The sequence below is a fragment of the Anoplopoma fimbria genome, chromosome 17 (genome assembly GCF_027596085.1).
Source record: "Anoplopoma fimbria isolate UVic2021 breed Golden Eagle Sablefish chromosome 17, Afim_UVic_2022, whole genome shotgun sequence".
Classification (NCBI taxonomy): domain Eukaryota; kingdom Metazoa; phylum Chordata; class Actinopteri; order Perciformes; family Anoplopomatidae; genus Anoplopoma; species Anoplopoma fimbria.
In genome coordinates, this window is record NC_072465.1 from 16,225,043 (window position 1) to 16,240,070 (window position 15,028).

Sequence of the window (15,028 nt, forward strand, 5' to 3'; positions counted from 1 at the left end):
GCTTCTCATCCAGCGTCTTGACTAAACTTATTTTCCAAAATGTCAAACTTTTCCATTACGGTTTCACTCACTGCAGCTATGATATAATTTGGGTACATATCCATATTTAACTGAAATTACTTCTGATTCTGCATTTTTTGATGCACAGTGTGTTGGTAACTCAGATGCTAATTTTGTTGCTGTTGTTGGTTCTGTCTAATGACTGAACTCAGTTTTGGACCAATACTGACACAATTGTTCCCCTCAACGAAATTACCTAAAAACAAGGTTATTGTGATTTTGATTTTTAGATTGCGATCCCAACACCATAATTACACTATATACCCAATTTTAATTTACTATAAGAGAGTACTACTACTACATTTGCTCAAGTCCTTAAGTGTAGAGAAGAAGAAACCCAATCTGCGCTTTTATATCTTCCATAAACCAAGTAGTGCTCACCTTTGTGTTGTGCAAAGAAAAGTGTAAAGACAGCAGACTGTGCAATATAATTTATTTTATTATAGATCTACAATATTTAGTGAGAGCAGTTCAATAAAAAAGCATATTTTATGATTTTCATTTGTGTCTCAAAGAGGTTGCAGTTTATTCTTCAGCATCCTTTGCCTTAAATGGAGAGAAAATGGAGAGAAGAAATAATGAATGTCAATCCGGGTATGGGAGGAATATATTGTCATGTACATTGCGTGTAGCTTTAACTTGCTCCATTTCAAATCCAAATTGAATTATTCTTAAAACACAGCTGCATAATCATGCATGTGAAATATCAAACAGTCAAACAACATTAGATCATGAAAACTATGTTGTTGCTTTACTGTAAGATTATCAATAACATTTGAACTGCCAGAGTTTTATGTAACACTTACTTTTCCAATTTCCCGACTCTTTGCTCTCAGCTTGTTGACCTGAGACTCAGCGATGTCAGCTCTCTCCTGAGCTTCCTCCATCTCATGCTGCACCTTCCTGTACCTGGACAGGTGAGTGTTGGCCTGCTCCTCCTGTGAGGAAATTCAACGCTGGAGTCAACATCAATCATCATTACAGACATACAAGAATAGTGTGAGTGTATTTTTTTCTGTTTCCAGGTCTGACTGCACTGCATTCAGCTTTGTTTGAGACAATACAGTGAAATGGTTTAACAAGTTTCTGACTCACAGCGTCCTCAGACTGCCTCTTGTAGGCCTTCACTTTGAGCTGCAGCTTGTCAACCAGGTCCTGAAGTCTGGCAACATTCTTCTTGTCCTCCTCTGTCTGCATGAATACATGATTGTAATTGATTAATTTGCACATTTGTCAACTTGGTATAAATCTATACAGTAGGAAGAAAAAAAACCTGCATACCTGATAGGTGAGCTCCTTCACTCTTCTTTCATATTTACGAACACCTTTGATAGCATCTGCTCCTCGTCTCTGCTCGGCTTCAACTTCAGCTTCAAGCTCACGCACCTAAAATATGAACGATGTATGCTATTACTTGGACGGCAAAGTGTACTATAAAAGAACATTTGAGATCAGATCACATTTGTCCTTACCCTAGCCTCCAGTTTCTGGAGCTGCTTCTTTCCGCCCTTCATGGCCAGATTTTCAGCTTCATCCAGGCGGTGCTGCAGGTCTTTCACTGTCACCTCCAGGTTCTTCTTCATCCTCTCCAAATGAGAGCTGGTGTCCTGCTCCTTCTTCAGCTCTTCTGCCATCATGGCAGCCTGAAATTTTGTGGATTTTTATATTATTGGATATAAACCTATTGTAGTCTAATATTTAAACTGCTAGAGCACCAGAAATTGAGGAGAAATAGTCTAAAGTATTATTTTATGCACTGACATATTATGCACTATACTTTATGATGAATTGCATGGTAAGGTTGACCTACATCAGTGATGGCTTTCTTGGCCTTCTCTTCAGCATTTCTTGCCTCCTGGACAGAATCTTCAACTTCACCCTGGATTTGGACAAGGTCAGCCTCCAACTTCTTCTTGGTGTTGATGAGGCTGGTATTCTATGATTAAAGCAGCAAAAATCAATTTTAATGTATTGAACTATTAAAGCACATTCTTATTTCTCAACCCTTTGAGCATACCTGAGAGTGCAGCAGTCCCACACGCTCGCTGGCATCAACCAGCTCCTGTTCAGCCACTTTGCGGCTTCTGTCCGTCTGCTCCAGTGCAGCTCTCAGCTCCTCGATCTCAGCCAGCATCAGGGTGTTCCTGCGCTCCACCATGGCAACCTGCTCCTTCATGTCTTCCTGGCATCTTATGGCTTCATCAAGATGAAGTTGGGCATCCTAAATTATAAAACATTGAAAGATACGTCAGCAAACACTTTCCGCTTGTTTTCAAGATGCTTTGCCACAAATCCTTCAGTGGATGTACCTTGAACTGTCCCTGCACGTTCCTCAGCTGTTTCTGGGCTTCAGCTGCCTGGCGGTTGGCGTGGCTCAGCTGAATCTCCATCTCATTGAGGTCTCCCTCCATCTTCTTCTTGATTCTCAGGGCATCATTCCTGCTCCTGACCTCGGCATCCAAAGTGCTCTGCATGGACTCGATCACTCTCTGGCTGTTCCTCTTGATCTGCTCGATCTCTTCGTCTTTCTCTGCAAGTTTTCTGTCAATTTCACTCTTGACTTGGGTGAGTTCAAGCTGAACACGCATAATCTTGGATTCTTCATGCTCCAGGGTAGCCTGTGAACAAGTGTGCTTAATTGATCAACTAGAGCACATAACAGTCCTTTATTCAAAATACAGAAAACGGAGGCTGAGTCGCAAAGAGGGGAAAATAGCACTGTGTCAAGTCCAACACCTTTACAAGCTCTGCTTATATTTACCTCTGCCTCCTCCAGAGCAGTCTGGATCTCTGTCTTCTCACATTCTAGTGTCTTCTTTCCCTTCTCAAGCTCATGAATCGTTTTACCAGTGTCACCAAGTTGTTCAGTCAAGTCTGAGATCTCCTCTGTTAGAGCAGATTTATAAAGTATACATTTCAGAATGTAAGGCAGTATAAAGAATACAGTAATAGAGACACTTCAGATTAATTGCAGTAATTGCATTTCTATTGGGGAGAATAGAATAACTGTTTTACGTTGCAAGTTTTTGTTCTCTCTCTTCAGGGTCTCCAGATGGTCGAGAGATTCTTCGTATGAGTTTTTCAGCTTGAACATCTCAGTGCTTAATGACCGAGCCTCCTTCTGAGATCCTTCAAGCTCTGCCTGGCTTTCCTCATACTTCTGTTTCCACTCTGCAAGAATCTGAAAGTACAACAAACAATTGAGTGGGTTTTGTCACCTAGCATTAACGAGTCCAAACATCACGTACAAAACATCTAACCTTGTCAAAGTTCCTTTGTTTCTTGTCCAGGTTAGAAGCGAGAGCATTAGCTCTCTCCACGTCAATCATCAGGTCCTCCACTTCACCTTGCAGTCTCTGTTTTGTCTTTTCCAGAGAGGCACATTTTGCATTCACAGCCTCGATGCATTCCTCTGCATCCTGAAGACGCTGGGCGAGCTTTTTCCTGTTAAACCATACAGTAAACAGGTTCTGTAATGATTTACCAGATCAGTGCATGTGGAAACAGTGTGATTTCAGGAGAGTTCATTACTTGGCCTCCTCCAGCTCCTCAGTGCGCTGAATGGCATCAGTCTCGTATTTGGCTCTCCACTGAGCCACCTCGCTGTTTGCCTTTGACATTGCCCGCTGCAGCTCACATTTGGCCTCCTGCTCCTCCTCATACTGCTCTCTGAGCAGGTCGCAGTCATGACGAGCTGACTGAACACCATGAGCCAGGGCGTTCTTGGCCTATGAACCAAATGAGTACCTCATAAATATTTGTTACCAATTGTCAGGTGGCCTTTTTCTCTGTAATAACCCTGCTGATTCCATAGATTGTTACCTTAACTTCCTCCTCGACGTGCCTCTTCAGCTCCTCAATCTGCTGAGTGTAAGCCTGCTTGGCTCTCGTCAGCTGAGAAACAAGAGCTTCTTTCTCCTCCACCTGACGCGCAAATTCGCCTAATCAAAGATATTAGTGAACTTGATGAACATCAGAGCAACTGCTCATGTAACAAACTGTATAAAGGATATCATTCATTTTATCATGCAAGAAAGGTTTTCCTCTTGGGCCATCATGTTTAACAGGGATACATTTTGAAAGTTTGGAGGTAGTGACATATGCAGATATGTACAATGGGCAATTTAATGTTAAATTTAACAATAGGATGTAAAGTTTGATTTAGGTATCTTTAAGATAACAGTTTGAAATACAGAATGTATGCAACAGTAGCCTAGTTTTTGAACACCCCAAACTACGATATTCATACCATTTTCCGTTTGAAGTCTTGCTTTCTGTGAATTCAGGTCGTTCAGCTGACGAACATTTTCATCATTCTTGGATTTGAGCTCACTCAGCTGATCTTCTAATGTCCTGCATAACTTTTCAAGGTTGCCCTGGTAAAAGAAAACATAAATAATTATTAAAATATGACCGTTATCTTTCGCTCCCTATAAGGAAATGTAGTTCTCTCACCTTTGATTTGGCAATAGACTCCATATTGCTGCTGAGGTCATCGACCTCCATCTTGTATTCGCTTTTCTCTTTCTCCAGCTTCTGTTTGACTCTCTGCAGGTTATCAATCTGTTCTCCCAGCTCGGCCACACTGTCAGCCTGCTTCTTGCGGAGAGCTGCAGCGGTGGACTCGTGCTGCAGGGTGGACTCTTCAAGATCACGACGCAGCTTCTGAAACTCGGCCTCACGCTTCTTGTTCATCTCGATCTGAGCAGACGTTGCTCCACCAGCTTCTTCTAGCCTCTCACTGATTTCCTCAAGTTCCCTGGAGAGATCAGACCTCTGTTTCTCCACCTTGGCCCGAGCAGCCCGCTCAGCCTCAATCTCCTCCTCCAGCTCCTCAATACGAGCCTGAAACACACAGGGGTTACATGAAAATCTTTCAAGATATTTGAAAGTTCCTGTTACCTTTGACTAGTACTAAAAGTTGCACCTGCAGTTCCTTAATCTTTTTCTGTAGCTGGATTCCAAGAGTCTGTTCATCCTCAATCTTACTCAGGAACTGGCTTATCTCAAAGTCCTTCCTGCAGGGGACAGAATAAATCGTCACATTTAAGTTAGGTGTAAGTAGTGCCTCTAATGAAATCATTTATTTCAAGCACGTAGAAGGATGCCGTTTGTTTATTCTTACTTCTTTATTTTCTCGTCAGACTGCTGCTTGTCATTCTCTAGGTCCATTATGGATTCCTGGGCCAGTTTCAGATCTCCTTCAAGCTTTCTTTTTGCTCGCTCGAGATCCATACGGAGTTTCTTTTCCTGCTCCAGAGAACCTTCAAGCTGTCCACGAAAATAGATTTTTATATAATTTAAGTTATAATTGTTAATACTTTCAAAAAATCTAACACCCTTTTTGATGATATATGTAGTTTGGTGTTGTATGTTATCCAGCACAATTTTGTTTAGTTGATAATAGCATCAGTGCTTATTGTTCACTCTTTTAACAGTGTGTCAAAGCTGTATTACGTTATAATAGATAATTAAAATGTGTCTATAAAGCAACAGTCATATTGTCAGTGCTGTTAAAACGGTAACCATGGGTGTCATCAAATTAACCATGACTGAGATAATAATAATCAAGTTAAACTTTTGTTTTTAAATGCAGATATTCCTCACATCGTCCACTTGCTGCTCCAGCTTGGTCTTGGCCTTCGTCAGAGTGTTGACTTTGTCTTCCTCTGCCTGCAGATCATCAAGGGTCTGCTGATGGGCCTCTTGGAGGGCTTTCTTCTCTTTGGTCAACTTGGCAATGGTCTCATCTTGAGATGTCATTTCCTCAACCAGGTTTTTAACCTGCATTCACAACATTGTGAAAACAATTTTAAAGGTTTAAGCATTTTACAAAAAGCCGACTTTAAGGCCTTATGGAAGATTTACCAACCTTGTTCTCAGTGGCATGCTTCTCCTTTTCTACTTTGGCCAGGGTGAGCTCCAAGTCATCAATGTCTTTCTTCAACTCAGAGCACTCATCCTCCAGCTTCCTCTTCTTTGCAGTCAGCTCAGCATTCATTTCCTCCTCATCCTCCAGTCTTTCAGACGTCTCTTTGAGTTTAGCCTCAAGCTGTATTTTTGCTTTAATGAGCCCCTCACACCTTTCCTCTGCATCACTGAGGTTTTCACCTTCCTAGATTTGATATGAGATAACATCAAATTATATTCAATGAACTTTAAAAACAGGATCTCTGAGAAAGCAATTCCCACAGCCAAATGCAAACACGTTCACGTTGTTGCCACATCAGTAATTTGATGAATGATATCCAATATAAATGCACATCAGAGTGATGATCTAACTTACAGATTGCACTTGCATCGACAAGTCATTTTTTTCCTGCAGCAGAGAAACCATCTTCTCCTCCAGTTCTTTCTTCCTAGCCAGAGCCTTTGCTAGATCCTCTTTCATCTTTTCAAAGTTCTCTTTCATTTGGACCATTTCTTTCTCACTCTCTGCACTCTTCAGCAGAGGCTTGATCTTGAAATACAGCTTCATCCATGGCCAAGTTTTGACATTCATGAATGAGCGAATGTTGTACTGGATGGAGTAAATGGCCTCCCTGACAAAAACAAGGAAAAAATGTAGTTAGAAAATGTTGAAAAGTTGCGGACTTTTAAAACATGCTTTACAATTTTAGACAACATAAATAACAGACACATTACCTCCTCTCCATCATCTGAATAAACTCTGTCCTCATGAGGAAACCTCTGCAGAGAGCTTGAGTCATTGTGACCAGCTCAGCCAGTTTCTCGTCTCTCATCTCCTCCAGAGTTCCCAGCAGACCGGCTTTGAAGAACACCTGAGAGTCAATGATTATAATTATCTTTAAGCAATTAATTAGATATGATATTTAATCTTATACCTCGTTGTAAAATGTATTGTCCTCTACCTTGGTGTGGCCAAACTTGTATTGAGTCTGGTCCACATTGATGGATCCCAGCAGTTTCTCTGAGGCCTTCTTGTTGTCAATGAATTGTCCCTCAGGGATGACACTAGCATTCAATACTTTGTATCTGAAAGTAAAGATTTCTTTCAGTTAGACACACTAGCTTAAAGATAATGATAATTTTTTCAATGACTGTCAATGTCATATTTCTGCTACCTCTGCTTGAAGTCACCGTAGAGGATTCTGCTGGGGAAACCTTTCCTGCAGATCCTGATACCCTCCAGCACACCGTTACACCTCAGCTGGTGGATGACCAGGAAGTTCTCCATGAGACCTATGATCATTTATTATATGTAATTAATTAGTAACAGTACAAGAAATGGTCAAATCCCATGATACTTTTTCTTTGACTTGCCTTTTGTCTCCAATTTCTATAACTTTATTTATTAAATCAACATTGATACAAAGAGCACGTACCAGGTGTCTTTGATTCATTGGGAATCAGGCAGCGCACAAAATGAGGATGTGTGCATCTCAAATTTGTCATCAGCTTGCCCAAATTCTCCTGTAGATTTAAAAAGATATTTCATTGGCAAAAGGTAAAAATGAGTGCAATTAAGTACATAAGTCCTTCTTTTATATCCTACCCTGAACAATGCAGACACAGTCTGGAAGGAACCACCCTTCTTCTTGCCACCTTTCTTTGAGCCACCTTCAGCTGTTATTGGAACAATTACATGGAAATTATTAAATTTAACACAAATTAATTTGCATTATTTTATATGTCATAATGTAGAGATAGGTAACAGCATGTACCATCTGATGCATGCGATATATAGAGGTGAGCCAACAGTTTGACTGAAGACTTCTGGTAGAGCTGAACCACTGAGTCGTTCAGGGGGTCTTTGTTCTTTTCCAGCCATCCGTTGATGTTGTAGTCAACTGTGCCAGCATAGTGCAACAGGGAGAAATGGGCCTCAGCTTTGCCTTTAGTAGGTTTTGGCTTCTCAAAAGCCTTGGTTTTACCAAGATGCTGGTCATACAGTTTGTTCTTGAAGGTGACGTCTGATGCCTTGGGGAACATGCACTCCTCTTCCAGGATGGAGAAGATGCCCATTGGCTGTCATGAAGAAATTATTATTTAAAACAAAATATTAAAAGTCATGGGATAGTTGTCTGTGTTTGAGAATATTCAGCGTGTCTCTCACCTTCTCAATCAGCTCAATGCAGGCAGCCAAATCCATACCAAAATCAATGAACTCCCATTCAATTCCCTCTTTCTTGTACTCTTCTTGCTCCAGGACAAACATGTGGTGGTTGAAAAACTGTTGCAGTTTTTCATTGGTGAAGTTGATGCACAGCTGCTCCAAGCTGTTGTACTAGACAAATTAAAATATCAAAGGTCAGCAAAGGCCTGAAGTGATAGTCCTAATTGAAGATGCATAAGATTATGTAGTATCAGCCAAGGATACTTACATCAAAGATTTCAAACCCAGCAATATCCAGGACACCGATGAAGAACTGTCTGGGCTGCCTGGTATCCAGCATCTCATTAATTCTGACGACCATCCACAAGAACATTTTCTCATAGACAGACTTGCAGAGGGCACTGACGGAATTGTTGACCTGATTTTTTTACAGATGCAACAGTGCCAAAACAATATAATTAATCAAAGTGTTCAGGGGTCAAACAGACTATAGCTTTAAGATTCACAGGACTGTATGTTTTACCTGAGGCACAGTCTGGCCCTTAGTCACAAACTCATTTCCAACTTTCACCTTCGGGTAGCACAGGGCCTTCAGTACATCAGCCGAGTTCAAGCCCATGAGGTAGGCAATTTTGTCAGCGACTAAAAAGAAGAGGTCATTTTATAGAGAATTTAAATATTAAAATTCACAATTTTTTACTTGTTTTCAAGAGTGCAACATACCCTCATTGCCATCGGGCTCAGCCTGCTCTTCACGCTGCTTCTGCTTGAACTTCATTGCTCCGTGATGCATCACAGCTCCAGTCAGCTTGTAAATGCCGATCTTCTCATCACCACTGAAGCCCAGGATGTCGATAGCAGTCTGTGAGAATTCAAAGAAAAGTCATAAGTTCTGCTCTATAATGCTGCTCTACAAATAAAACAATTTCAAAATTCATTCATTTCTTGCGGGTGGGGACTTTATAAATTCCTTACATCGGTGGCAACGAACTCCTCAATATCGTCAATGCTCTTGACAGTGATTTCACCCTGACTGATCATGGGATAGTCGTATGGATTGGTGGTGATGAGGAGGGCCTCTGAAGAAAGAAAGCCCTTGTTGTTGATTCTTGTAAGCACATATGTGTACAGAAGGTAATGAATGGTCTTTACAAATCAAAAATCACCTATCAGCTCAGGTTTGTGGCCTGTCATGAGCTGATAGAAGATGTGGTAGCTCCTTTCAGCAGACAGCTGGAACGTCACCCGAGACTTCTCCAGCAGATCTGTTGATCACAGTTGAACACTAGTCAGTTCTGTTCAATGAGCTTAACAAAAACACCTGAAGTATCTGCTTTATCATTTCTACCTTACATGTTTCAATGTCTGCTGAGGCCAACTTCCCAGTTGTTGCAAAATGGATTCTGATGAATTTACCCTATTCAAAAAGGACTTTTAGATTAGTATTAAAACTTATTACATTCTGATAATGTTTAAAAATAATCAGGTTAACAAACACTTACAAAGCGAGATGAGTTGTCATTCCTCACAGTTTTGGCATTACCATAAGCCTCCAGCAGGGGATTGGCTGCAATGATTTGATCCTCCAGCGACCCCTTAATTTTTCCAGAAGTATGATCTGCTTTCTTTCCTCCAGCCACTGCGATTGTCGCAAAGTACTGGATGACTCTTTTGGTGTTGACGGTCTTTCCTGCACCAGATTCTCCACTTAGAGCAAAAAAACGAATCAGTTAGCAGCAGAAACATGACTTGTGATGTAGAGCATACTGTCAATGTTGTGGTACGTTGTTTATGTCAAATAATATAAAGTTTGCTGGGACTTGTACTCAACATTGAGTTACATTGATTTCAGCCTTACTTTATGTTAGACAAATAATTTATAAAATTGGCAAACGTACGTGATGAGGATGGACTGATTATCCCGGTCTGTAAAAAAAGAAGTAACATATTTTCAGATTATTTACATAATGTTTAATTTAAAATCTGCTAACATTTGCTAGAAATGTACACCAATGATGTGGAGTTATAATAAACCATAATGTCAAGCCTTTAAAAAACCCCAAATTAGCTTTTATTAGCTGCTACTTGCTTAATAGATATGTTTTTAAAGTTAAAACATTTTATATATACTGTCATAGTTGCTCTCTTCTCATATGGTTTAAGACATGCAAAGTTTCTATACACTTCTCACACACCAGTGAGCATGAACTGATAGGCGTTGTCAGAGATGGAGAAGATGTGGGGTGGAGCCTCAATCCTCTTTTTGCCTCTGTATCCTTGTACAACCCCTGCATCATACACTGGGAGCCACTTGTAGGGGTTCACAGTCACGCAGAACAGCCCTGAGTAGGTCTGTGGAGACAGAAAGGATTTTTACTGACATACGTCTTCTTTTAGTCATTGTTTTGACTACTGATGTGATGATTAGGTCCAAACTCACGTAGATCATCCATGCTGCATAGCGCTCTTTGAGGTTATACAGCACAGAAGGTTCACTGAGGTGGGTCATCATGGCCATGTCCTCAATTTTGTCATACTTTGGAGGGTTCATGGGAAAGATTTCTGTATCTTTAACATTGAGGGTCTGTTACAAGGAAAGGAACAACACAGGATTTCAGTTTTTGCCAACAGACTGATGATGAGAATGAGCTGGTAAGTATTCATTATTATTTGTATTACAGTCAGAGGAATTATAAAACCACTAAACAATATCAGTTTAAAACTTTTTTTACAGAGAAAAGACATGCACTTTATGCACTGGTACGTCGACAAATTAAAACAAAAAGACTTCACACAGAGGAGCACACAGTCTGTCACTCTCACTGTGATTAAAACTGTCAACACCTGCTCACCTTTCCACAGAGTGTTTCCACGGTGGCTTTAGCGCCGTCTTTCTTAACAAGTTTCCCCTTGAGGTACATCTCTGCAGGCTCAGTTACAAAGAATGCAGTTTTAGCATCAAAGGGAGTGTTTTGAGCTTCAATTCTCTCCCTTTCAGATTTCCGGAGGTAAAGGGCCGCCGGGCCAAAACACTGCATTTCAGCGTCCGTACTCATTGTGACCCCTTACTGCAAGTAAGTAAAAACAGGACAGCGGTCATTATTTATTTTCATGATGGTACTTTACTAATGATCATAGCTGTTAACGTTTATGAATGTTATACTCAAGTGATGAACAGGAAAAAAATGGACAATGGTATGACTTTACTTATTTATGTTTCATGCTAAATGAAAAGTTAAACACAAAAGCAGTTTACAGTTTGTAACAACGGGTAGACATTGCTGTTACATTTTCCATTAACTGTATAGCCTATTATCTTTGTTGATGCCATGACTTGTTAGATGCACCACTAAATGTTTGTTTAAAAGTTTCCAACACTTTGGTCAAAGGTAACAGGGACAATTTATTTCTTCTATCTAATGAAGCAGACATCAGATGCATAAAATTATCCGTTAATTGATTTGCTACCGATTCCTCACAAGGTTAAGGTTTAATAAACATGTAACAAAGTCTGATGTATTACATATATACTGATTAAAAATGTCCTTAAACAAAATTAAACAGTGGTAAAATAAATAAAATACCTTCTTCCCTCCCCTCAGATGAACAGATATTGATGGATTAATGAAGGTTCTGAAGAAAGACACAAATAGTTTGAATTAATAACTGTCATTAAACAATTTCTATTATTAAAAAATAAACTTACTGTACACTGAAGTCCTGCCACAAACAAAACAGTTCTGTATTCACTTTGTGGCTTTTGGACATTCGTGGTCATGCCCTGCATTGTTCATTAAGCTGCTGGTTTGCCTCCTGCTCATAAAAGACTCACTCACCTTGACTGGGCATCTGTCAGTCCTGCGTGTGTCCAGCCTCCCTTCTTATATAGAGAGATCAGACTTCACTCAGCAGAAATGACCTGCTTTATTTGGGCATGTACTTTAATGCGCTCATGCTTGGGTATTTTGGCATCTTATCTGACCTCTGGCATCTTTTGTCACTGAACAGTCACTGGTTTAAAGAGGCAAGTCATACGAATTTAAATGAGACATATTCACACAGACTATTCTTTGAAAAGATTATGGTGAATCAGTGCATACATTATAAACGGCTTATTGTTGGTGTCATCGCCAGAGTACCCCAACTTTATCAACTAGAACAGGTTGTTGATGTGATCCTCGTTATTCGGAACATTTTACATGTAAAACTCATAATAAACTATTTCAGGACGAGTATGGTGCCATACAATAGTCACAGTTATCAAAGACACTGAATTCAAAGGTGTATAAATAGATCAAGACACAGCATTTTTTTAAACCCTGTACAAATATTGTTCTGGCAGCCGTATGGGTTACTGAAGTTCAGACATTGTTTTGGTCTCTACGATAATCTCCTTAATGCACCTTGGCACTGCAGAGGATCTGACTTTAGCCGTGGAGAAGCTCTCATGTGTCACTGGTATTCTGTTGCAGAAGCCTTGCAAGTCTTTCCTGTGACAAAGGGGCAGAATTGAGCCTAACAGATGCTAGTCTAAGAACCTGTGAAATGATGATACCTCATGATCCCAGAAACACTTGCTGAGGTCTGCGTTTTATGAAATCCCAAACTTAATTAGATTTGTTCTGTAGGGATGAAGGACAATTGGAAGAAGAACAATACTCATATTTATAGTGCTTTAATTTCCTCTGTTGTTTAATTTATGTATCCAGGAGATCTCCGGTAAAACAAATAAATGGTGATGGCATTTGCTTTGAAGTTCCCTTGATACAAAAGTCCAGTACAAATCCCTTTTGGCACTGTTAGCTCAGTGTCAATGCATCTTATCGAAAGTGCAAATAAAAATGTTACCATTTACAATTTCTTCATACACATTATGTATTTCTATTCAGAATTTGCGGTGTGAAGTAATGCCAGCATAGTGTCATGACATTAAAACCCAAAAATGACTCCACTTTTAGTGATATAACAAATTATCTCGTTATAACAACCAATGGTGGACATCTTTTGGAGCAGGGCCAATGTTTGAGTTAATGTGACAAGATTACAAAGATGACAACAGATGATGAATGACAATATAGTAAAACACAGTTGTAATGATGTAGAATATTTTCATAGGAGAAGTTGTTGACAATACTGGACATTAATAAACATAAATACATATCTGCTTACAACTTCATTTTAGTGTGTTATAAAGCAATAAAGCGTCTATACTTCTAATGAATGCTTTATTGTTTTACCAAAATGTATTGTTACACAGTTCAACCACAAAATAGATGATATAAAACACTTGTGCAGTAGAGATTTGTGTTAAAAGTTGTACATTTTGTATCTTCTCAGACACATTTTTTTTTGGGGGGCAGAACTAACTTCAACAGATATTATTTAAACTGGTTTAACAAAAGCAGTCCTGTTTTTAGACTCATGACATATTATCCCAAAGAATTTTTGCAATTACTGAGGAATATTTTAGGCTCCACAGCCGTATAACCGCCTGATTATAATGCATAAAGGAACAGGTGATGATTGAAGAGGTCCACGTTCTATTTTGTACTTATTACTTTCCAGCAAGTCTGAAGTCTGAGACATTGTAATTTGTATGAAAATGTGAAACACAAATAAACTTGAACTTGAACTTCTACTGTCTGGAATGAAGCGAGCTGGTGTGGAGCCTGAGCTTTTTGTTTAAGTTTGGGACATTGGATGGAAGGAGATCTGTAAACACTACGATCTCTTTCGGTGCTCTCACAAGTGTGTTTAGGTCATTTTCAATATATCTTAACAAACGTACTTTTCATGGCGGCTCCGGACAAATGATTTGTAAGTGCAGAATTTAAAGAGGTAGTAATAGACCACAATAAATAACTGGACATACTATATTTAGGTAAGAAGTGAAAACTTGTTGCCATGTTTACGCTCTCTGTCAGCTGATATTTGTTTTCATGACTCCTAAAGAGCTGTCTGGAGGGTAAGGAGTGTCAAGTTTCCATTAATCCTCTAGTGACAGTGCTCTAACACAGTCTGAGGCTTCATTTTTACTATTTTTGACCCTCAATTGGCCCTAAAATCTCAAGCTTGTGAATCTACAGAATGCCAAATATTTACTGGTCTACCGGCTCAGATGTCTGACTTTCCGTTTGGTTTATGAGGGTGTGATGATCCTTGTGCCCAGCCAGATGACAGACATGTTCGTCCTAAATGGGGTCGGCTAGCTGGGTGAAAGGGCCTCAGCTTCCTAGGGACTGTCTCTGAAATATGATATTATGAACATTATCACACTATCGCACATAGAGAGGTGTTAGAATATTTCAAAATGCTCATAGTTTTTGGCCAAATGTATTAATTTTCAAATACACTGAGTTTGACTTTTAACAGTAATCTGAAGGGTGTTTCTCAACTGATTCAAAGCACAACACCAGTGTTTACAAACAGGTAATGTAAAAAGACCGACTGCCCTACAGCATCTGATTCATTCAGGTTACAGGTTGTTTTATTAGTTCGACATAACTATTTTTATCATTGTCATAGCTGCATAGATTGTGAATTAATTGTTTGTGTATTTGTGTTGGCAAACTGTTTGCATGTAATTGCAACTTGAGAGACAAATAAAGTATTTTGACTTAAACTGAATTGAATTGACTTTTAGTTTTTACCTACATTATAAATAATGCCCTAGTGCTCGGAGTTCAACTCTGACTTACAGCCCTATTCCTTCCTCCTGCTGCATGTGACCTCCTCTCTCTCCCCCTTTCTATGTCTATCTTCACCTGTATATCCAATAAAGGTAATTAAATCCCTCAAACAAAAGATTAGCACACTAATATAAGATAAAACTGAAGAACTGCAAATTAATTGAAAAGGAGAAAAACTCCTGGGCATTATAATTTACCTGGA

At 39.6% G+C, this 15,028-nt stretch overlaps 1 protein-coding gene across 1 annotated transcript; it reads right to left on the reverse strand.

The window, feature by feature from the left end:
- Positions 1–478: 478 nt before the first annotated feature.
- On the reverse strand, positions 479–11,193 carry LOC129105701 (myosin heavy chain, fast skeletal muscle-like). Its single transcript, XM_054616863.1, has 38 exons — positions 10,990–11,193; positions 10,578–10,721; positions 10,333–10,489; positions 10,036–10,063; positions 9,640–9,844; positions 9,491–9,554; positions 9,304–9,402; positions 9,113–9,216; positions 8,861–8,999; positions 8,661–8,779; positions 8,406–8,555; positions 8,138–8,308; positions 7,746–8,049; positions 7,577–7,647; positions 7,407–7,494; positions 7,146–7,263; positions 6,933–7,056; positions 6,706–6,842; positions 6,347–6,602; positions 5,933–6,175; positions 5,668–5,844; positions 5,186–5,331; positions 4,988–5,078; positions 4,516–4,905; positions 4,310–4,436; positions 3,883–4,001; positions 3,592–3,788; positions 3,321–3,504; positions 3,076–3,241; positions 2,822–2,946; positions 2,370–2,678; positions 2,078–2,281; positions 1,871–1,996; positions 1,533–1,703; positions 1,342–1,446; positions 1,156–1,251; positions 867–998; positions 479–606 (listed from the first exon to the last, which is right to left on the reverse strand). The coding sequence occupies exons 1-38, from the start codon at positions 11,191–11,193 to the stop codon at positions 586–588; spliced, it is 5,811 nt and encodes a 1,936-aa protein (XP_054472838.1). The 3' UTR covers positions 479–585.
- Between the last annotated feature and the right edge of the window lie 3,835 nt (positions 11,194–15,028).

Coding starts and splice junctions, on each gene's coding strand:
- LOC129105701 (XM_054616863.1), bottom strand. CDS start 11,193: ATGAGTACGGACGCTGAAATGCAGTGTTTTGGCCCGGCGGCCCTTTAC. Junction 9,845..10,035: donor AATCAGTCCATCCTCATCAC/GTACGTTTGCCA, acceptor TTTTGCTCTAAG/TGGAGAATCTGGTGCAGGAA. Junction 2,947..3,075: donor AGAGAACAAAAACTTGCAAC/GTAAAACAGTTA, acceptor CTGCTCTAACAG/AGGAGATCTCAGACTTGACT.